This window comes from Mirounga angustirostris, unplaced genomic scaffold (assembly GCF_029215605.1).
Source record: "Mirounga angustirostris isolate CCGP_5_RB_7025 unplaced genomic scaffold, mMirAng1.0.hap1 SCAF_11, whole genome shotgun sequence".
Classification (NCBI taxonomy): domain Eukaryota; kingdom Metazoa; phylum Chordata; class Mammalia; order Carnivora; family Phocidae; genus Mirounga; species Mirounga angustirostris.
Genome location: NW_026991719.1, coordinates 76,760,126 through 76,783,731, shown reverse-complemented (window position 1 = coordinate 76,783,731; position 23,606 = coordinate 76,760,126). Strand labels below are relative to the sequence as shown.

General features: G+C 35.0%; 1 protein-coding gene across 7 annotated transcripts in view; it reads right to left on the bottom strand.

Moving 5' to 3' along the window:
* Positions 1-23,606, bottom strand: part of DIAPH2 (diaphanous related formin 2) — a 961,567-nt gene that overhangs the window by 189,053 nt on the left and 748,908 nt on the right. For all 7 annotated transcript variants that reach the window (XM_054508614.2, XM_045880234.3, XM_054508619.2 and 4 more), the window contains one exon: positions 14,860-14,995. In XM_054508614.2, the coding sequence (XP_054364589.1) occupies positions 14,860-14,995 (136 nt within the window). The remainder of the gene's footprint in view (positions 1-14,859; positions 14,996-23,606) is intronic.

Below are 23,606 nucleotides of genomic sequence, written 5' to 3'. Positions count from 1 at the left end.
ATAATGTTGCAGAATGAAATACTATAAGCCTTACTACATTGCTTACAGAGACCTGGTATAAACTATCTGTAGACATGTTACTTTAAACCACTGGGGATTAAAAAAGAGAAATAGGAATCTCTTTGGCAAAACATCTGAGAAATTTAAAGTTGTTTGCTCAGAGTATGTAAAGTATTCATCAGAGAAAAATGTTCAAACCTACTTTAAGAGCGATGAGAACTGTTTCTTAATATATAAGAAGAGGGCCAAAGAAGATTGTCTCTTGACAGAAGTTCTAATGGGAAAAGCTCCCTTTTTTATTTGCTACAGAGATCATGCTTGAATTGATGAGAAAAGATAGATATTTTGAAATAAATAAAAGAGGTCACTTGCAGGAAGATATATTTTTTAGATACAGATTCTTGCTAAAAGATTCTCACTTTTACTCAAGTTAAGATGTTCATTTGTTCCATGAACAAAGGGGTGCAGATTTTACTTCTTTCATTACCTGTATCGTTTAGGCAAAACATAGGGACATGTTTATTTGCTATCTGAAGCACATATGAGAACATCCATCAAGCATAAACAAAAGGCATTGAAGTACAACAAATAAGGATAATTTAAGAACAAGTATGCTAATACTTAACTAATAACTAATATAAGGTATTCTTGCTCTTCAACAGATTTGTTCTTAAGCAGTTATATAATCCATTATCTATCCCCATCCCCACAACCAAGGAATTCTATTTTAATATAACAGGGACATTACTACTTAAGAAATTCTTTGGCAGTTCATTTTACAAACCACACATACACATACAAAACACAAATGATCATTCTTTAGTAAATCAGTTGCTTGAGTTCATTTTGGTATGTTGTAGCTTGAAAAACATGATGATATCCATCCATCAAAACCAAAACCATATTAGACAACACAAAGACTCCACTGAGTTCCCTGTAAACTTCCAATGCCAAGGATATCTTCCCACCTTGTCACTGAAAACTACTTGATTCAGACTGATCCTGTCACTAACAGTAGTTTCAGAAATTATAGGAATGCAAAGCTTCAAAGATAAGCCTCTCATTTTTTCATGTATAATAATTCGTCATGACTAAATTTAAATAATTAAAAACAACTTTAAGCACTAGCAATATGGAGTAGTATAGTAGAAAGAGCAGTAGGCTGAGGCAGGCTCTACTCCAGGGTCTCTATTTACACTAAACCGGCTTTATGACCTTGAGCAAGTGCTGTTCATGTCTCAGGTGTCACACCTATAAAATAAGATGAGTCTAGTCTTTGGACTCTGGGGTTCTTAAATGTTAGTGTGTATCAGAATCACCTGCACAGTTTTTCATAACACGGACTGCTGTCCCCATGCAATTTCTTATTCAGTAGGTCTGGGGTGAGGCCAGAAAATCTGCATTTCTAACAAATCCCGGATTATGCTAAAGCTGCTGGTCCAGAGATTACACTTTGAGAACCACTTCCCTCGGAGAATGCCAAGAATATGAAGTGCAAGAATCTGAACCTGCCTGTGGTATGGTTCCTGAGGTACCTGCCAAAGTGTCACAAGGTATCAAAAAAGAGCTGCAGTGTTCTTTCAAATGAAGAAACTCAAGCTATATAATAGCAGTACCTGCCAATTAGCAATAGGAATGGGGTTAGGGGGCAGAAGGGGTGGGAACTATACTTAAAAGGTATCTTTGCTAATGAGTTTGTCTAGTAAAACCATATCCATATTTACTTGTTAGCATATTGAAGTAAAGCTTTATTGATCTCACATATTTCCACACCTATCAAAGCACACAAAACACCTATGAATATATGTCTACAAAGCTAAGAATTAAGGTCAAGTTTTATACACTGTTTCTTATCATGCCTCCTAGATAAACATTACTTTAATATCAGTAAAAATAAAAACATGCTGATCCAAGCATCTATATTCCTGAGATGTTCCTAGAAAATTAGTAGTTATTAGCTATTGCTGAATGGCACATTCTGGTGTGACAAAAATACATATTGTAGGAGGAGTCTATTATAAAACATGGAATTTTACATTTCCAAGAAGGTTTTGAATCGACCAAATGTTTTTTAGAAATGGAGTGAAAGCAAAAAGAGGCCTTCCTATTGTGCCTCATATAATTGTGAAAACACAATGTAGAGGAAAATATAAGAAAACATAAAGACGCTACTTATTTCCTTTCAAACAGAAACTGAATTGCCGAGGTAGTTCTCACCACCTCATTTATATATCAGATTGCTTGCAAATCATGATGTCACCCACCAGGAAGCAATGTATCAGGAAGAGTGAGACAAGGCAACAATCCCGAAGAAGGGGAGAGGTGCAGCAGAATGATAAAAAGTCATCATTAACTTAAAAAATCCAAACAACTTTGTAGATAAATATATAAGAAACTAGTTTCAGAAACTGCCTATGGGTGAGAGAGAGCGAGAGAGAGAGATGCTTATAACAAAGGACTTACATTTTGTGGACTGAAACTTGGTATTTCTTGAATACCAGAGATTTAGAGGTGCTGACTTCTACATAAAGGTCTTCCTGCCCTACCATATTTGTGAGACAAGCTCCTTATCCCCTCTAAAACAAGCAAACAAAACAAAACCCTGACATATGGCCCCATTTTCCATTTAAATAATACACTGTTTTTCTTTAAGACATACTGCTGTCTGAGTAAATGTGATGATAACTCAAGAATACAAATTTGTGGTTTTACTTTGGTATGTAAGCTCCAGTTAGTCCCTAGTTACTTTGTCTTTCAAGGACCACATTCTTCAGAAGAAGTGTTAACTACTGAAGTCCAGGGCAAATGATACCTTCTCCCACGGTTACAATTATTTATGGTTGCAAAAGGAAGAACCCAGAGATTTCCTTCTAAAGATGTTTACTTTGTTCCTCTGCAGTCTTAAAATGAGAGAGGGGATGAGGGAGGATAGGCTAGGATCTGCACTGCCAACCCTTCACCACCATCCCCTTATCTACCTGTGAGGAGAGAGGTACTTTTGGGGGGTTTCATTTCCTTGTCAAGGTTAGTCAAGTGAAAATGGATAGTTTTCAACTTGCTTGAGCCACAGGACCTTACACTAGATTACTTAAAAAAAAAAAAAAAGGTTGCATGTACTGTGGGGGATGGAACATGGTTACACTTAAAGCTTCATGTAGCCATCGTCCAACTCTATAGCTTGATCTCCATTTCCTCTCAAAATATGATCAGATAGCCCTTAGAAAAAAACTGCATTGACTATCTGAGTGGAGAAAAAGAGATGCAAAGAACAGTATAACAAGAGCTAACAACATAATGGATTCCAGTTATGCCAGATAGAGCTCTAACTCAGACCCAGGTGCTTCAAACAAGTAAAGCATTTTTTAAAACACCGGGGGTGGGGGGAGAACACTGGGGAGGACACAGGGGAAGCAGTTTCATATACCATACTGAAGTTCAGTAGAGCAAGGTCAGTTAAGCACTCTGTCCTGAGACACATATCTTTCATTTTCAATTGTTTTCAAATAAAAAGAGAGAAATCCCCTTTTCAAGTTGGATTGTTTAAATGCACCTACAGCTACTCCTGTCTAGCAAAGGCTAGGCAAGCTTTCTCTACTAATGCTTTTCAAAAAAAAGGTTCAATTGGCAAAAGAAAGCAAGTGCAAAGGGTTTCTGACAAAAGAAGACTACAGGGAACACATTTTCCTTTCATAGAAATACTGCTCCAGAAAATCAGTGGAGGTAGCAACTCAAATCAGGAATGTGTAGATATTAGTGAGATAAACAGGGAATTTTTAAAAGTTCTTCTACTTCAAACACTCAACTGCATAAAATTATTAGCTTAAAAACTGGGATGAGGGTTATGTTATAAAAATGACAGACTAAACACCCAACTAAAGCACTGTATTATGACTTTGTTATTACAGCATAGCCTAACCCAGCAGACTCTGAGAATACGATTCTTCTACGACAGAACCATACAGGTGTGAGAAGAACCCCTGGGACCCTGTCCCTCCATCAGCAGGGCTGTGCCTCCAGCTCCCTAGGCCTATATGCATCCATCCTGTTCAGTGATACTCCAAGTAATTCCTAGGCAGCCCTGTCCAGGGCTTGGCAAATAGAAAAGGCTAAATCAAATTCAAGAGTTCTGAAATATCTCCTCTGATAAAGAGAGGTATTTTTTTTTTACCTAATGTACATTTAAAATAGATTCCAATGCTGATTCAAACAAAAGTATTATGTTATCCATAGCGAACTGCACATTTGAAAGGATAATCATCTTTTGCCTCCCAAATGAATCATACCAGCATCTTCTGAGCTACTATGAAATAGCTGATTTAGATGACAATCAGGTATTCTAAGTTTAGGTTATGACATTTTTCTAATATCATTATGTAACAAAGGCATAACTGCTTTCTTGAACTAAGATGTGTTTTTTTTTTTCCCTATTTTTCCCACGAATTAGTCAAGATATCATATACTTATTGTTCATGTGTGGAGGGAGTGATTGTGGACAGAGTACTGATCAGACATAAAGAAGAAACAATAAGAAGTTTTCATATATAAAATATGTGGAAAAAAATGAAATATGTTATATGCTACACATGGTCCTACATGCATGGATACATACACACACACATACACAAATATGCAGCAAGACACATTATTTCTTACAGGAGAGACACACACACACAGAGGGGAAAAAGGCTGACAGTTAGTAACCCCATAAGTGGGTTAATGGTGCTGAGTTACCAGACAACAATACTATGATTAGGGTGTGTCACTCCTGCTCAGCACTCTGTGGGCACTCAATAAATACTTGTAGCATTAAATTAAAAACCACTGAAAGGTTTTCATCCATTTGTACATGTAGTGTGACAATAGATTCTGTCCTGAGTTTGAAGCAGCCCAGGGCCTCAGGGATTCAATGTGGGTGGAACAGATATAATTAAGAAAAAATCGTTAGAGACTCCGGTTGGGTTCAGTGCAGTTCGTTGGTTCTATGAATCTGTTAGGTGCAATTACTTACATGAATCTAAATTCATTTGACTGAGAACAGAGCCAAATTAATTGCAATGTTGGTATATAACAGCTCTTATTTATTCCACACTTTATTAAGAAATAGAATATTAAAATATGGAACCAAAGTGTGTTTCTAATAAATGATTAGGCTACCTACACTGTGTTTTGGTCATTTCTTATGTAGTCAATTTGATTGTTTTCACCCATTTTCATGCATGGCAACAAGCACACACTGTAAAGAAAGCCAAATTTGTAACTGCCAACATTGCTCATCTTCCACATAAGAACTGATGACATCTGGTTAAATGTTCAACATACTGAATACAGCTCTTACGGTTTTTGCAAATCTGAGTTTCTACATTTAGAATGTAAGAACTTTTAATGAGATCTAAAGTATATTACCTATCTTTTTTCACATATTTATTTTTATCTCCTATTTAAAAGAATATTTTTAGTAGATGTAGAAATTTGTTTTACTGATAAGGCACCAGGAATGAGAGTTTAACACTTATTTCCAGTGGACTGATGTCAGAAATGTAATTATTTTAGTATGAGGTCAGAAAAAAAAAATTACTAGTGATAAGTGTCTAAAATAGGCTATAGGAAAAAATAACTAGAACCTGGATTAATCTAAAGTATATTTTGGACTTAGACAAAGCCCACTCTCTGACACCTGTGTGCATACTCACTGATGCTCTGAATAATGGCCCAAAGACAATAACAAAGTCCTAAAGGTCTATCAGGAACCTATATACTGTATGCAGGTTATATGTACGAAATTATATATAAGCACTATATTCTACAATTTTCGCATGTGTAAAATGTAAAGCCAAAAATAGTGGGGGAAGTGAGGTAGTTGAGTGGATGAGAGGAGAGTTGTGGACTAACAGAGCTTAGAAAGATTACAAATGATAAAAACTGATGTACAAGTGGCTTTCTATATTATTACAAAAACAGATCAATCAAAACACCTTTTTCCCTAGGCATTCTAGACAACCAACATTTTATTGTAGTGATTATTGCCATTAATCATTTTCTTTAATATGTTCACTAAAATAACTATTATTATGAATGGGATACCAACACTTAATATTTATGAAGTGCTAACCACGTGCCAGGCAAGTGCTAAGAGATTTACGTGTATTCTCTCATTTAGTTCTTATAAAAGTTCTAGAAGATAGATGCTATTCTTTTTCCCGTTTTATAGACAAGGAAGCTGAGGACCAGAGAGGTTAAGTGAATTGCCAAAGTTACATTGTTTCGGGGGCAGGGTAAGAATCTGAAACTCAGGTTTGTCTGGCTCCAAAGGAAAAAAGGCTGGACTCATTTCATTTGCAGGCTAACCCAATGAAAGATCTGTCTCAGATAACATGTCATCGTGGGTCAGCAGACTCACAGCAGGGTGCAATTTCTCACTGGATAGCTGCAACTGTAGGAGCTCCTCTTGCACCTCAATGACTTAACCCAGTACCTAAACTTACAAATTCAAGAAGCATTTATCGAATGAATGGCAGCAGTAGGGCATAATGTTGCCTAAATCAGACCTAAAGATGTTTCATTAAAATAACCAAGTTCCAGATTTATAATAAATAACTACGTTTGCTAAAAGCTCCAAAGACCTGGGCAATCTTTACTAAATAAAACAAACCTAGAGGACAAAAGGAACAAGTTCTGATTTTGAATAAACATGGATTTCTTGAAATGTTTGCTAAAATAGAGAGTGAGACAATTTAAATAAACAGAATGTCAGCCAGATACCTTTTTTTCCTCCATGGATAAGGCTTTATTAGGTCAATGATTCTTTTCTAAGTCCACCAAGTATATCCACTTCTTTAGCTTTGCATTATCATTTATGAGCTGTTCATTAGCATTTGTAGAATATGCCAGAATGATGGTATCTATATTTTCTCAGTAATTTATATTATTGGGAGTACTTTAATATTATTGGGGTCAGCCCTGTTATTTATGGGTATCTTAATCTATAATTTTGGTTACTGTAATTTAATGTCTGGGGTATGACATTAGGAAACACTGCTTTTACCTATTCAGATCAAAATAATGTAATGTGCAATGAATTCATTTACTTATAAGATGTAATTATTTTAAAACTTGGAACTTAGCCATCGCTAATAACAGAATTTAAATGTTTAGGTTTACTGGCTAAATTTTGCTAACTTACTCTCAGAAGAATGATTTTTCATCACATCTGACTAAGGTAGCTCATTCTTTATCATGGTACTAGAAGTAAATAGGCAATTCTAATTTCTATATAATCTTATATAAGGAAGAGCAAAACAGTTCCTGATTAAATAATATTTGCATAAGAAACACACTTGGCATTTCCAATTTCAAAACACCCTTTTAAAATGCATTTCCTTTTATCACTTCCTCTAAGTTCTTGCAATTAATTTGCTGACTTCCACAAACATGAAAAGGAGATTTATTCACAAATATTACAAATATTTGGTAAGCTTTCTTGCTCTATCTACAGAATTATTTAATTATCATCTATACTAATATAATCAAAGGTTGTAGATAATAGATTATACCAAGAACTTTGCATGATTTACATTACACGTTCTAGAGTACATTTATTGATTTAGCATATTTTTTTGCTGTATTTAAATTAGTTTTCTAAATTTTACATTTAAATAAATGGTGTATTACTGTGCATGCTCTATAATTATTTGGGAAATGGTGCAATAAATGTTGGTTGGATGAATAAAATAACCTAGTTTGTCAAAAAAATCAATACATAATTATATATTGGTAAAACTGCTGATCTTAAAAAAATAAAAAAACTCAATCCATTTTAACTCCCACTGCCTTTTTTCCCCATCTCTTTTATGGAAATTTTCCTTCCTGTTAACACCTTCTTCAACTGCCACAGGTTTAAACTCCTTCTTTGAAGACAGAAACAGATATGAGGTAACTCTTTTTTATTTTTTTCACCTTTCACGCTTCTTTTCCAGTTGCATCCACCTTGTATTCACCTCTCCTTTCTTGTGCTTCTGGCTCACTACACTGCAGCAATCCCTGAACAAATTCTTATAATCACCTTGGCTCTCCTACCCCATCCCATTACACCACAACTTCCCTGCCTGACTTGGGAAGCTCTTCATGGTCTTTCCAATAGTCTTCCTACCTTTCTAACAGTTCAAACCCTTCTCTGCCAATGACAATAACAAGGGCAATGGCAATGTCAGAAAATATTTACTGAACATTGAACTATTTCTCAGAGACCAAAGACATCAACATATAATTGATAGACTAGAGTAGAAGTAACACTGGTCTCTGTGGATTCCTTCATTTAGCCTTCATAATAACAAGGAAGACACTATTTTCCATTGTATAGATGAGGAAATTAAGGCACAGAGAGATGAAATACTTTGTCAGAGATTATATGGCTAGTCAGTTGTGGATCTGGGACTTGAACATAGGACATACCCTCTTAAGCATTTTGATGTACTTTCCTGTGGGCCACTGAACATATCATACATGAAGCCTGCTGCCTCATTTGCTGACATGCACTATTGCTGATGTTATTCCCATTTATTTGAATAGTTTTGCCTCTGCTTAGCCAGGTATTACTCATCCTTCAGCATCTAGTTCAACTGATACATTGAGACTATACTTAGCCTTTTCTGCAAAACCTTCTGTCATTTTACTAGACTCCACTGAATTCCCCTTTTAGATATTTCCAGATAATCTCTATTATATATTAGTACATTATTTGCTGGTTGGTTCAGCTTTATTTTATCTGAAGGGCAGTAGAATATGTCACTCCGAAATATGACACTTTGGCATAAGGATTATTTTGAGCTGAAGGCAACTGAGAAAAAGCAGAAACAAGAAAAGCTCTCCGTCTTCCCCCTACTTGCCTAAAAGCAGGACGTAAATTTGTAAAATGTCCTTCTTTCCCTCTTTACCAGGAAGAACATAAGTTAATCACCAGAGACAACTCTAAACAGACCCTCATCAGTCCAGAAATAGCACCAGAAGAACCTATATAACAAAATTTATTAACTAGCCCTTATCTTCCATTAGTTCCCTCTATATTTACCTTCTTACAATTTGCTGCCCTAGAAACTTAAAGTCCTTTTCCTTTGTCTTACCTAAACATTTATAAAAATTTATTAATCTTTTGTTAAGATACTATATAAGCCCAAGTTTTAACCATTCCTTTGAGTTCCACATCACTGAGTGCTCCCACATGTACGCCACATTAATAAAGTATCCCACTTTAATAAATCTATTTTTCTTTTGTTAATCTATTTTTAGTCAGTCTAATTTACAGGGCCCCAGCCAAATAACCTCAGATGGGGAGTGGGAAAACAGATTTTCCTCTGTTACACATTTCTCTGACAAAATTGTAAAATTCTCCAACAAAATTCTTAAGGATAGGGACTATATCTTGAATTTTTTTCAGATTCTGCAATGAACTCAAAACAACTCTTAGCAGCAGCAACAACAAGTATATTCTAGGCCCTGTGTTATATACTGTACTTAATTATCTCATTTAATTTTAACGATGGGAGGTAAATGTCATTATCCTACATTTACAGATGAGGTAATTGAGGCATGAAGAGGTGAAGGAAAATAACAAGGTCATAAATCTAGAAGATGGCAGAGCTAGAACTGATCTTCTAGCTTTTTTAAATGCACAGAGTTAAATAACTTTTTAGTTTTTCATTTTAATGTTTGCAAAATGACTCTAAGAAATAATCATGCCTTTTTTTCTCCTTTACAATTAAAAAAAGTACTCTTATCACAGCCCTTGCTTTCTGATCTCTAATTCTCTCAAAATGGAGGCTTAAAACATGGGATTTTTTTTTTATGGATTTAACATGAAAGATATAATTCTCTGGCTGCTTGGTTTCCATGATATGTCCTCTTAATTCTGAGTTCAGCTGATCACATCTAGATAACATAAATAATCTGTTGTGTTTGCTTTATCCTCTTATTCTTCTGAACTAAATTCTAAAATATTTCTTTTTGATGAATATATATAATTTTGCATGTCAGATAAATATAACTTACTGTTATTACTTATTAGCTATATGCGATCACGGGATATTTTCTAAAAGGGAGAGGCTTGCAATTTTGCTAAGTTGGTATGAAATAGAAACTACAGAAAGAGTATGTGTTTTTAAAGTTGTTGGTAATTTTCAAGTGACTTTCTTTACCCAAGGGACTTTACTTCACTACTATTGTTATAGGTAGGACCCTCTGGTTCTAATGGTATGTATCTCTAATCACATGTGCACGAAATACCTCTATGCTCTATATAATACATATCTTAAAATGGCAATCAAATGTTCGACATCATCTCTCAGGGGAAAGGAAGAACACAATTCTCTTACTGGAAAGTGGGTGATACTATTCTAATTAGACACATTTAAAGTTCTCTAAATCACTTTCTGACTGCACCTCATTCTCATGTCACCTGTCGATTCATATTTTATGTAGCCTGACCACACTTCCCCCAAGGCCCTCAAAGTGTCTGCAATTGATTTCCACCTAGTTAACAATAGCATTTTTTATAAGATACTGTCTGAGAAACTCACTGAGTTCCATCTTGACCCCTAACTACCCAACTCCATTCTTCTTTCTTCTCATCTTCTTAAGGCTACACGATTCCAATGGAAGAATCTCTTTTTGAAACATATTTATAAGTACTAACACACATATACTTTTAAGTGTAAAATAATATTACAATAATAATAATAATAGTAACAAGGTATTTGCAACATATGGGCCACAAATCAAGAACCTAATCGTAAAGTTTACTCTTTGATCTCTAAGTAGAGATACTGTTAACAATACACAAAAGATAAATCCTATGTTAAAGTGTGTCTTTCATATTCAGATCACTCAGCTAAGCATTTGCATAAAAGCTTATTTGGATCTTCATACTATCGCTTTAATAATATTTGAAGGGGTAATTGATCAAATCTTGGAAAATGAAAATATATACTGGAGACATAATCAAAATAGGTTCTTTCTTTCTTTTTTCTTTCTATTACAGGTATATTTTTAGGGAAATAGTGAAAGGTTGAATAAATACTTGGGGAGAGGGAAGGGTGCAATGCAATATGGAGGCAAGATTATGTTCTTGCCATAAAACTCAATAGACTCTTAATTGCTTGCTCTTTTCATTATTTACTCCAGAGATTTTCAAAGTGTGGTCTTGGGACTTGTGGGAATCTCTGAGATCACTTCAGATATGCAAGGTAAAAACTATCTTCATAAGAATAGTGATACTTTTTTGCCTTTTTCTCTCTCATTCTTTCATGAGTTTACAGTGTTTTCCAGAAGCCACATGACAAATGATACTGTATTAGATTGAATGTAAAAACAGTATGAGAATCAAGCTTTTATCAAGCCAGACTTTGAAGAAATTAACAACACTGTAACTTTCTCTTCTTACTAATATTTTTTGGGGGGCAGGAGGTTAGAATGTAAAGCTACTTTTCATAAAAAGATGTTTTTAGCATGTAATAGGTTTACTTTGTTATTTTAATAGAACTAGTAAATAAAAAGTTTTCAAATGATTTATCTTATATAATTTTATTTATTATGTCTGTTTTAATTCCAGCATGATAAATATTAATATATATTACCCAAATAAGCAAAAGGTATGTGGGGTCCACAGTAATTTTTAAAAGTGTAAATGGGTTCTGAGACCAAATACTTTCAGAACCTCTGATTTATACTTTACCCTGGTGATCTCATTCAAACTCATATGTTATAGGTTGAATTGTCTAATTAGAGTGAGGTCATACTGGAGTGGGTTGGACCCCTAATCCAATATGACTGGTGTGCTAATAAAAAGAATACCATGTGAAGAGACAGACATGCACACAGGGATAATGGCACGTGAAGATTGAAGTTATGCTGCTATAAACAAAGGAACTACCAGAAGGTAGGAGAGAGGCTGGAACAAATCCTTCCCTAGCATCTTCAGAAAGAGCATGGCCCTTCCTACACCTTGATTTCAGACTCCTCTTCTCTAGAACTATGAAACAATAAATTTCTATTATTCTAAGCTACCTAGTTTGTGGTACTTTGTTACAGAAGCCCTAGCAAACTAATATACCCTAACTTTAATCATCAAAAACCAATGATTTTCAAGTCTGTCTGTCTAGTCCAAACCTCGTTCCTAAGTTTCATATGCAAATGATATACAATGGCTACTTAGACATTTCCCATCTTTCCAAAAGGTCTGAAAATGAAACATGTTCAAAATGACACTAATCATTGTAACCTTCCTGATGGAATCTGCTCTATTCCTGAATTTTTTTTCTTTATGAAGGGTATCACCTTCTTTAATGCCTCCTTTCCTCAATTCCCACATCTATTCAATCATCAGGGTCAGTCAGTTCTACCATTTAATACCCCTCTGGTAATGGTTGATTTTATGTGTCAACTTGGCTGGGCCACAGTGCCTAGATAATTATTCAAACATTATTCTGGATGTTTCTGTGAGGGTGTTTTTTGGATGAGATTAACATTTAAATCAGTGATTAATATAACATAATAAAATAAAACTAAAAAAAGAGAAATAAAAACTAGAATTAAAAAAACAAATCTGGATTATGAGTAAAGCAGATTGCTCTCCATGATGTGGGTGGGCCTCATCTAATCAGTTGAAGGCATGAATAGATAAAAAGGCTGACATCCCCCGAGTGAGAAGAAATTCTGCAAGCCAACTATCTTCAGACTGGCTCTTCCCTGGGTCCATCCTGACACCCTACTCTGCAGGTTTTGGATTTGCCGGCTTCCATAATCACGAGTCAATTCCTTTAAATAAATCCGTTTCTATATATCCACATCCTATAGAACTCATATATACCTCTTATTGGTAACTTCTCTAACCTCACTATCACTGCATTAATTCAAGCCACCATCATCTCTTGTCAGGACTATGATAATAACTTTATAACTTCTGTTGTCACAGGCTCTTCACTTTACGATCCATTCTCTATGCTTCTGTCAAAATGATCTTTCTAAGAAATCTATGTGAGCACATCACTTTCCCATTTATAAATACTCATGGGCTTCCCATAGCTTTCAGGGTAAAGCCCTTAGCACAGCCAGGAGAATGCACAATCTGTCCCCTACTTCTCCCATACTCTTATCTCACTAATGGTCCATGCACAAAAGGGAGTAATCTAGTACTGTTCTACTGACTCCATCACCTTTTAAGTAAGAACTTCCTACAAATACCCATTGCCATGCATATTCCAGTGCTTTTCGTAATTGAGTATCTTCAGTCAGGACCAATTCTTTTGATCCTAATTATGAAGTCTGTTTGCTAAATTATGTTGATGCTACTCTTTTTAGTCTTGGTTGTTAACTTATTTTCTTCTTTTAGAATGATGTTATATTTATTTCCTGGGTAGAAAAGATAAACTATAGTGGATTCCTAAAAATTTTTATATATTTTAAAGGTATAAAGAATAAACTTAATGGTATTAGATATCATTTCATAAAGTTAGCCATTATGACACATTACTACAGAATAATTGATAATGGTTAATAATTATAAGTTATAATCAAAATAATTAATAATTAAATCAGGCCACAGACTGCCTAGATTCTACCTCTTACTGTCTTTATGAACTTGAGTAAGTTACTTAACTTCTCCATGCCTCAGTTTCCTCATCTTAAAATGAGATAGTAGCCCTTTCCTAATAGGGTTTTATGAAGATTAAATGTGTTTATATATGTCAAACTCCTACAACAGTTCCTGGTACACAGTAAGTGCTACACATTAGTAACTGCTGTTAGTTATTATTATTTGACAACAGCATTTATAAGTGCAAAGATTCTCTAGCCAGACTACTTGATTCTAATCTTGATGTTGTACTTTGTATTTGTGTGATCTTTGGCAAGTTCTTTAATTTCTATGAACCTCAGTTTCCTCACCTGTATGAGGTAATAACAGTATCTACTTCTTATGTTAGGAGGATTAATTGACTTAAAACATGTCAAAGTCTTAGAACAGTGCTTGGCACATGGTCAACATTACACAGTGCTTACAATTTTTACTGTCATTATATTAAGAAATAGGTGACCCATATTAATCATGTTCTCTTGTAACTTGCATTTCTTGTAGCTACAGATTTTGTTTCATTTTTAAATTCTCTACCCCTCAGTGGCAAAGGCTATGCTTTTTCTTAATTTTTCTTAAATTTTCAGAGTGCAGCTACCTGGTGCCAATCACTTTATTTACCCTTCTCTTCTTTAAAAAGAAAACAAAATAAAACCAAAACCCTCACCTTTAATATACAATCACTCTTGTTAACCAAGAAAACAACTTACTTTATACTATGTGGACATACAGCATCTTTGTTCTTAGGCTCACAGTTGAATAAGATGTTTCTATTTTTTTTCATCTTATAATAGTGCTGTCAATATCTATTATGACTTGAAATGTTCAAGGCCCCAAGGAAAACTGTTATTACTGCATTGTCAACAGACATGTGTCAACAAAATGAAATTAGAGCCAGAGGGCTCATCTCCCCTTACCAGTTTTTCTCTTTTCATCTCACCCTCTTCTTTCCTCACCACTGCATCATCCAGAATATAGTATGATATAATTTGATAAAATAAATGAAGGGAAAGAGACTGTTTCAACAATATATTAGCTTGCATTGGTTCTCAAAAATCCTGAGCGCTCAGTGTAGGGTGATAAGAAATAGAGATAATATTATGAGAGAATATGACACAAATAACTAATAATATTGTGAATTTTCTACCAAGAACACAATTATTTACATTATAATCCAAAATCAATTAAGTTCAATTATTTTGTACTTTATATATCTTTAAGAAATTGAAAGTACTTTATACCTTTGTTTATATCAATGAGTTGTTTCTTTTTCTTTTGGCGTTCTAACTTCTCTTGTTCAGCTTTCTCTTTTGCAAGCTTTGCCCTTCTAGTCTTCTCTTCCATTTCTTTTCTCTTGTTGTTTTCTTTCACTGCTTCCTGTATATATAAACAAAGTTAAACACAAATCCTTTCATTACTTATATGTTGTAGAAGCTGTACCATTTTAAAATTGTATATACATACACATGCATGTGGATGCTGAGAATTGGGAAATATTATAGCAGCTTCAAGGTCCATGTATATACTTTTGAGAGAAACAGGTCTAAGACAGACCTTCTTGAAAAGTAATTGGAAATAACTCAGACTTTATTTTTTTACGTTTTTATTTAAAGTCCAATTAGTTAACATACACTGTATATTATTTTCAGGCATACAATATAATGATTCAACCCTTGCATACAACACCCCATGCTCATCTCAGCAAGTGCACTCCTTAATCCCCATCACCTATTTAACCCCCCCCCCACCTTCCTTCCAGCAACCCTCAGATTGTTCTCCATAGTTAAGAGTCTATATCCTGGTTTGCCTCACTCCTTTTATCCCCCTTTCTTCATTTGTTTCATTTCTTAAATTCCACATATGAGTGAAATCATATGGTATTTGTCTTTCTCTGACTGACTTATTTCACTTTACATAATATTCTCTAGTTCTACCCATGTCATTGCAAATGGCAAGATTTCATTCTTTTTGATGGCTAATATTCCATGGTGTGTGTGTATATGTGTGTATGTGTGTGTGTGTGTGTGTGTATATATATATATATATATATATATATATATATATATATATATCACCTCTTCTTTATCCATTCATCAATCAATGGACATTGGGTTGTTTCCATAATTTAGCTATTGTAGATAATGCTGCCATAAACATAGGTTTGTATGTATCCCTTTGAATTAGTATCTTTTTATTCTTTGGGTAAATACCTAGTAGTGCAATTGCTGCATCATAGGGTAATTAGTTCTATTTTTAACTTTCTGAGGAACTTCCATATTGTTTTCCACAGTGGCTGTAGCAGTTTGCATTCTCACCATCAGTGCAAGAGGGTTTCACTTTCTCCACATCCTCGCCAATATCTGCTGTTTCCTGTACTGTTGATTTTAGCCATCCTGACAGGTGTGAGCTGATATCTCATTATAGTTTTGATTTGTATTTCCCTGATGATTAGTGATGTTGGGCATCTTTTCATGTGTCTGTTAGCCATCTGTATGTCTTCTTTGGAAAAATGTCTATTCATGTCTTCTGCCTATTTTTAATTGGATTATTCAGTTTTGGGGTGCTGAGTTTTATAAGGTCTTTTTATATTTTGGATACTAACCCTTTATCAGATAAGTCATTTACAAATATCTTCTCCCATTCCATAGGTTGCCTTTTAGTTTTGTTGACTGTTTTCTTCACTGTGCAGAAGCTTTTTATTTTGATGAAGTCCAAATAGTTTATTTTTGCTTTCATTTCCCTTGCCTCAGGAGACGTATCTAGAAAGAAGTTGCTACAGCTGATGTCAAAGAGGTTACTGCCTGTGTTCTCCTCTAGGGTTTTGATGGTTTCCTATCTCACATTTAGGTCTTTCAACCATTCTGAATTTATTTTTGTGTATGGTGTAAGAAAGTGGTCCAGTTTCATTCTTCTGCATGTTGCTGTCCAGTTTTCCCAACACCATTTGTTGAAGAGACTGTCCTTTTCCCATTGGATATTCTTCCCTGCTTTGTCAAAGATTAGTTGATCATAGAGTTGTGGGTTCATTTCTGGGTTTTCTATTCTGTTCCATTGATCTATGTGTCTGTTTTTGTGCCAGTACCATTATGTTTTGAAGACTACCGCTTTGTAATATAACTTGAAGTCCAGAATTGTAATGCCTCTAGGTTTGCATTTCTTCTTGAAGGTTGCTTTGGCTATTCAGGGTGTTTTGTGGTTCTATACAAATTTTAGGATTGTTTATTCTAGCTCTATAAAAAATGCTGGTGGCATTTTGATAGGGATAACATTAAATGTGTAGATTGCTTTGGGTAGTATAGACATTTTAACAATATTTGTTCTTCCAATCCATGAGCGTGGAATATTTTTCCATTTCTTTGTGTCCTCTTCAACTTCTTTCATCAGTGTCTCATAGTTTTCAGCCTACAGATCTTTCACCTTTTTGGTTAGATTTATGCCTAGGTATATTATTGCTTTGGGTGCAACTGTAAATGGGATTGATTCCTTAGTTTCTCTTTCTGCTGGTTCATTATTGGTGTATAGATATGCAACATATTTCTGTACATTGATTTTTGTATCCTGTAATGTTACTGAATTAGTTTATGGTTCTAGCAATTTTTGGTGGAGTCTTTCAGGTTTTCTATATACAGTATCATGTTATCTGCAAATAGCAAAAGTCTGACTTCTTCCTTGCCAGTTTGGATGCCTTTTCTTTCTTTTTTGTTGTCTGACTGCTGAAGCTAGAACTTCCACTACTATGTTCAATAACAGTGGTTAAAGTGGACATCCCTGTCTTATTCCTGACCATAGAGGAAAAGCTCTCAGTTTTTCCCCATTGAGGATAATATTAGCTGTGGCTTTTCCATATATAGCCTTTATGATGTTGAGGTCTGTTCCTACTAAACCTATTTGTTGACGGTTTTTATCATGAATGGATGTTGTACTTTGTTAAATGCTTTTTCTGCAACTATTGAAAGGATCATATAGTTCTTATCCTATCTTTTTTTTTTAAATTTTTAAAAAATAATTTATTTATTTGTCAGAGAGAAAGAGAGAGCACAAGCAGGGGGAGCAGCAGGGAGAGGGAGAAGCAGGCTCCCCGCTGAGCAAGGAGCCCAACACAGGACTCAATCCCAGGACCCCGGGATCGTGACCTGAAGACTCAATAACAAGAATACATCTACAAGTTTTTTCCTAGAGATATCTATATTGAAAATTGTTTTCTTCATAATAAAAGACACAATACTTTTTAAAAGTTCCGAAAACATTACCAAAAAAATCTCCTGACTTGCAAGAATTATTGATACCGCCCCCTTCTTTTAGCCCCCATCAGGCCAGTAGCTCTAGTATAAGGCTAAGAGCACAAAACGATCTGGCTCCTACAGACAAAATCAAAGACTACCACTTAAAATAAACTGGAATAACAGAACCTTAATTGTAGTGTTTCTCAACCTCAGTACTAGTATCGTTTTTGGCTGGTGTTATTCTTTGCTGTGGGAGCCATCCCGTGCGTTGTTAGATGTTTAGCAGCACCTCTGACCTCTACTCACTAGATGCCAGTAGCACCCCTTCCTGGTCGTGACAACCAAAAATGTCTCCAGAGATTGCCAAATGTGAGGCAGGTGGAGAAATACTAACTTAGGGTGTTTCACAGAGATAATTTATTCATGAAAAAGTACAAACTATCTGCTCTGATGAACCCAGCTTCTTTTCAAACATGTGGAAACTCAGTTTCAAATGAGTTTAAATAATGGCTTAAGGTCACACATTTATGTAATTGCATATCTGGGAATAGAAGTCATGTCTCTTTACTCCTGGTTGAATGTTTGTTTTATTCTTCAAGGAAGAAAAGACAATGTGGATATGACACCAAAAGTACAAGCAACCAAAGGAAAAAACAGATTAGTAAGACTTCATTGAAACTGAAAACTTTTTATCCATCAAAGGACCCTGTCGAGAAAGTGAAGAAATAATCCACAGAATGGGAGAAAATATTTGTAAGTCATATATCTGATAAGGATATGTAAAAGGTCTTGTAACTCAACAATAAAAAGACAACCTAATTAAAAATGGGCAAAGGATTTGAATATTTACTTATTCAAAGATATATATTATATTTATATATATCAGTATTTATTCAACTATATATATATATATATATATATACACATATATATCTCCAATAAAAACACAAAAAGATGTTAGACATTGTTAATCCTTAGTGAACTGAAAATCAAAACCACAATGAGGTACCACTTCATGCCCTCTAGGACTGCTACAATTAAAAATAAAGGAAGGAAGGGAAAAACCCAGATAATAACAAGTGAGGATTGGAGAAATTGGAACTCTTTGCATTGCTGGCATGAATGTAAATGGTGAGTCATTTTGGAAAATAGTCTGGCTGTTCCTCAAAATGCTAAACATACAGTTACAATATGACCCAGCAATTCTACTCCTAGATATATATCCAAGAGAAAAAAGAACACACGTTTATACAAAAGGTTGCAGAAGAATGTTCATAGCAGCATTACTCCTAATAGCCAATAAGGAGAAACAACCCAAATGTCCATCAATTGATAAGTGGATAAACAAAATGTGGTATATATCCATATAATGGAATGCATTCAACCATAAAAAGAATGAAGTACTGATATATGCTACAACATGGATGAACCTTAAAATATTCTGCTAAGTGAAAGAAGTCAGACACAAAAGGCCACATATAGTATGGTACTGTCCAGAACAGGCAAATTCATACAGAAAGAAAGTAGATTAGTGATTGCCAGGGGATGGGAGAGGGGAGAATGGGGAGTACCTGTTGATGAGTATAAGAATTCTTTTCGGGGGTAATGAAAATGTTCTGGAAGTAGATAGTGGGGATGGTGGAACAACCTTCTGAATATATTAAAAAAACACTAAATTGTATACATCAAAATGGTAAATTTTATATGTAAACTTATATGTAAATTATATATTAATAAAAATAAAATAAAATAAAGATGTTTGAGAAAGACAGGATTTAAATAAAATTACAACTTAGAAAAAAAGACAATGTGAAAAGGCAATACTTATTCAGGCTCTGATATAACAAGTTGTATGATCTTTGGTAAATAACCTAAGAGGAGGTAAATAGTAGGGGACAGAAGGGAGGTTAATGCTTATGTATATTTTATTACTGGTCAAATCTCTGATCTAGTAAATAGTTACCAACATCTGGGTGGACTCTTCTATTATCAATCTAAAGGGCTATTTTGCTGCTGAGTGCTGTCATTTATTATAAAGATGAAAACACTGGTAACTTGCGTTTGTAGTTTTTCCTTGTTCTGATAATAACAGCTATTTGTCAATGGAAATTTATTATGTGCCAGATGTTTTAAGTAAGTAATTTTGAATCTTTATAGAAAATCTGCAAATTAACTATTATTTGTTCTTATTTTGCAGGTGATAAAACTTAGGCTCAGGTAGTTTAAGTGAGATGCCCAAGGCTCGCTACATAGTTATTAAGTAGCAGAACCACATATGATCACTTATGCTACCATGATGTCTTCCAAGTAGAGTTGCCAGATAGAATACAAGATGTTCAGTTAAATTTTAATTTTAATATCAGATAAACCATGTATAATTTTTAGTTTAAGTATATCCCACATAATATCCAAGTAGGCATCGGGATATACTTAAAAAGTCATGTAATATTTGTGACACACTGATACTAAAAAATTATTCATGGTTTATATGAAATTAAGATTTAACTGGGCATCCAGTATTTTTGTTTGATAAATCTGGCAATCTTATTTCCAAGACCGTTGATTTTTTATAAGCACCCTCTAATGGATTAAGATCATTTAATGAAAATAGAATGATTATAAAAGCATAAAAAGAGCCCAAATTCAAGTCATACTTGAGAAAAGAAATGTTGATACAGATCACTGATAGGCATTATATGGCTCATGGACTTGAATCATACTATTTCTGTAGCAATCTCCATATATTTCTTTCCTCTTTTTTTCTTGAAAATAGAGTAAAACGTAAAAAGTTTATATAAAAATCTACACTGACACAATTGGGGGTAGAAGAAAATAAGTCAATAAATATTACTAAAGAATTACCAGTGGAGAAATTTGGCATATGTGAATAGGTTAAATTTCTATACAAAACGGGGGCTTGCAACTGGCACCACTAAGAAGATATGAATGTAGATCTAGTAAATGATGAAACAGACCAAATAATGGCCCATCAGTTTACATCTTAAGTGTTTCAGGAATAGATTTAACAGAACAACTGCACAATTTGAAATGGCATGTGTAGATTTATTCCTAGGTATCTTACAGTTTTGGGTGCAATTGTAAATAGGATTGTCTCCTTAATTTCTCTTTCTTCTGTCTTGTTGTTGGTGTATAGAAATGCCACTGATTTCTGTGCATTGATTTTATATCCTGCCACTTTACTGAATTCCTGTATGAGTTCTAGCAGTTTTGGGGTGGAGTCTTTTGGGTTTTCCACAAAAAGTATCATATCATCTGCAAACAGTGAGAGTTTGACTTCTTCTTTGCCAATGCGGATGCCTTTTATTTCTTTTTGTTGTCTGATTACTGTGGCTAGGACTTCCAGCACTATGTTGAAGAGCAGTGGTGATAGTGGACATCCCTGCCAATTTCCTGACCTTAGGGGGAAAGCTCTCAGTTTTTCCTCATTGAGAATGATATTCACTGTGGGTTTTTCATAGATGGCTTTTATGATATTGAGGTATGTACCCTCTATCCCCATACTCTGAAGAGTTTTGAATAAGAAAGGATGTTGTACTTTGTCAAATGCTTTTTCTGCATCTATTGTGAGGATCATATAGTTCTTGTTCTTTCTTTTATTAATGTATTGTATCACATTGATTGATTTGCGGATGTTGAACCAACCTTACAGCCCAGGAATAAATCCCACTTGGTCGTGGTGAATAATCCTTTTAATGTACTGTTGGATCCTGAGTATTTTGGTGAGAATTTTTGCATCCATGTTCATCAGGGATATTGGTCTGTAATTCTCCTTTTTGATGGGGTCTTTGTCTGGTTTTGGGATCAAGGTAATGGTGGCCTCATAAAACGAGTTTGGAAGTTTTCCTTCCATTTCTCTTTTTGGAACAGTTTCAGAAAAATAGGTATCAATTCTTCTTTAAATGTTTGGTAGAATTCCCCTGGGAAGCCATCTGGCCCTGGGCTCTTGTTTGTTGGGAGATTTTTGATTACTGCTTCAATTTCCTTAGTGGTTATAGGTCTGTTCAGGTTTTCTATTTCTTCCTGGTTCAGTTTTGGTAGTTTATACATAAATCTAACCAAAGAGGCAAAGAATCTGTACTCAGAAAACTATAAAATACTCATGAAAGAAATGGAGGAAGACACAAAGAAATGGAAAAACGTTCCATGCTCATGGATTGGAAGAACAATATTGTGAAGATGTCAATGCTACCTAGAGCCATCTACACATTCAATGCAATCCCCATCAAAATACCATCCACTTTTTTCAAAGAAATGGAACAAATAATCCTAAAATTTGTATGGAACCAGAAAAGACCCCGAATAGCCAGAGGAATGTTGAAAAAGAAAAGCAAAGCTGGTGGCATCACAAGTCCAGACTTCAAGCTCTATTACAAAGCTGTCATCATCAAGACAGTATGGTACTGGCACAAAAACAGACACATAGATCAATGGAACAGAACAGAGAGCCCAGAAATGGACCCTCAACTCTATGGTCAACTAATCTTCGACAAAGCAGGAATGTCCAATGGAAAAAAGACAGTCTCTTCAACAAATGGTGTTGGGAAAATTGGACAGCCATATGCAGAAGAATGAAACTGGACCATTTCCTTACACCACATACAAAAATGGACTCCAAATGGTTGAAAGACCTCAATGTGAGACAGGAGTCCATCAAAATCCTAGAGGAGAACACAGGCAGCAACCTCTTCGACCTCAGCTGCAGCAACTTCTTCCTAGAAACACCACCAAAGGCAAGGGAAGCAAGGGCAAAAATGAACTATTGGGATTTCATCAAGATAAAAAGCCTTTGCACAGCAAAAGAAACAGTCAACAAAACCAAAAGACAAACCAACAGAATGGGAGAAGGTATTTGCAAATGACATTTCAGATAAAGGGCTAGTATCCAAAATCTATAAAGAACTTCTTAAACTCAACACCAAAGAACAAATGATGCAATCAAGAAATGGGCAGAAGACATGAACAGACATTTCTGCAAAGAAGACATCCAAATGGCCAACAGACACATGAAAAAGTGCTCAACATCGCTCAGGATCAGGGAAATCCAAATCAAAACCTCAATGAGATACCACCTCACACCAGTCAGAATGGATAAAATTAAGTCAGGAAAGGACAGATGTTGGTGGGGATGCGGAGAAAGGGGAACCCTCTTAGACTGTTGGTGGGAATGCAAGCTGGTGCAGCCACTCTGGAAAACAGTATGGAGGTTCCTCAAAAAGTTGAAAATAGAGCTGCCCTATGACCCAGCAATTGCACTACTGGGTATTTACCCCAAAGATACAAATGTAGGGATCTGAAGGGGTACATGCACCCCAATGTTTATAGCAGCAATGTCCACAATAGCCAAACTATGGAAAGAGCCAAGATGTCCATCGACAGATGAATGGATAGAGAAGATGTGGTGTATATATATACAATGGAATATTATGCAGCCATCAAAAGAAATGAAATCTTGCCATTTGCAATGATGTGGATGGAACTGGAGGGTATTATGCTGAGCGAAATAAGTCAATCAGAGAAAGACATCTATCATATGATCTCACTGATATGAGGAATTCTTAATCTCAGGAAACAAACTGAGGGTTGTTGGAGTGGTGGGGGGTGGGAAGGATGGGGTGGTTGGGTGATAGACATTGGGGAGGGTATGTGCTATGGTGAGTGCTGTGAATTATGTAAGACTGTTGAATCACAGACCTGTACCTCTGAAACAAATAATACATTTTATGTTAAAAAAAAGAAGATAGTAG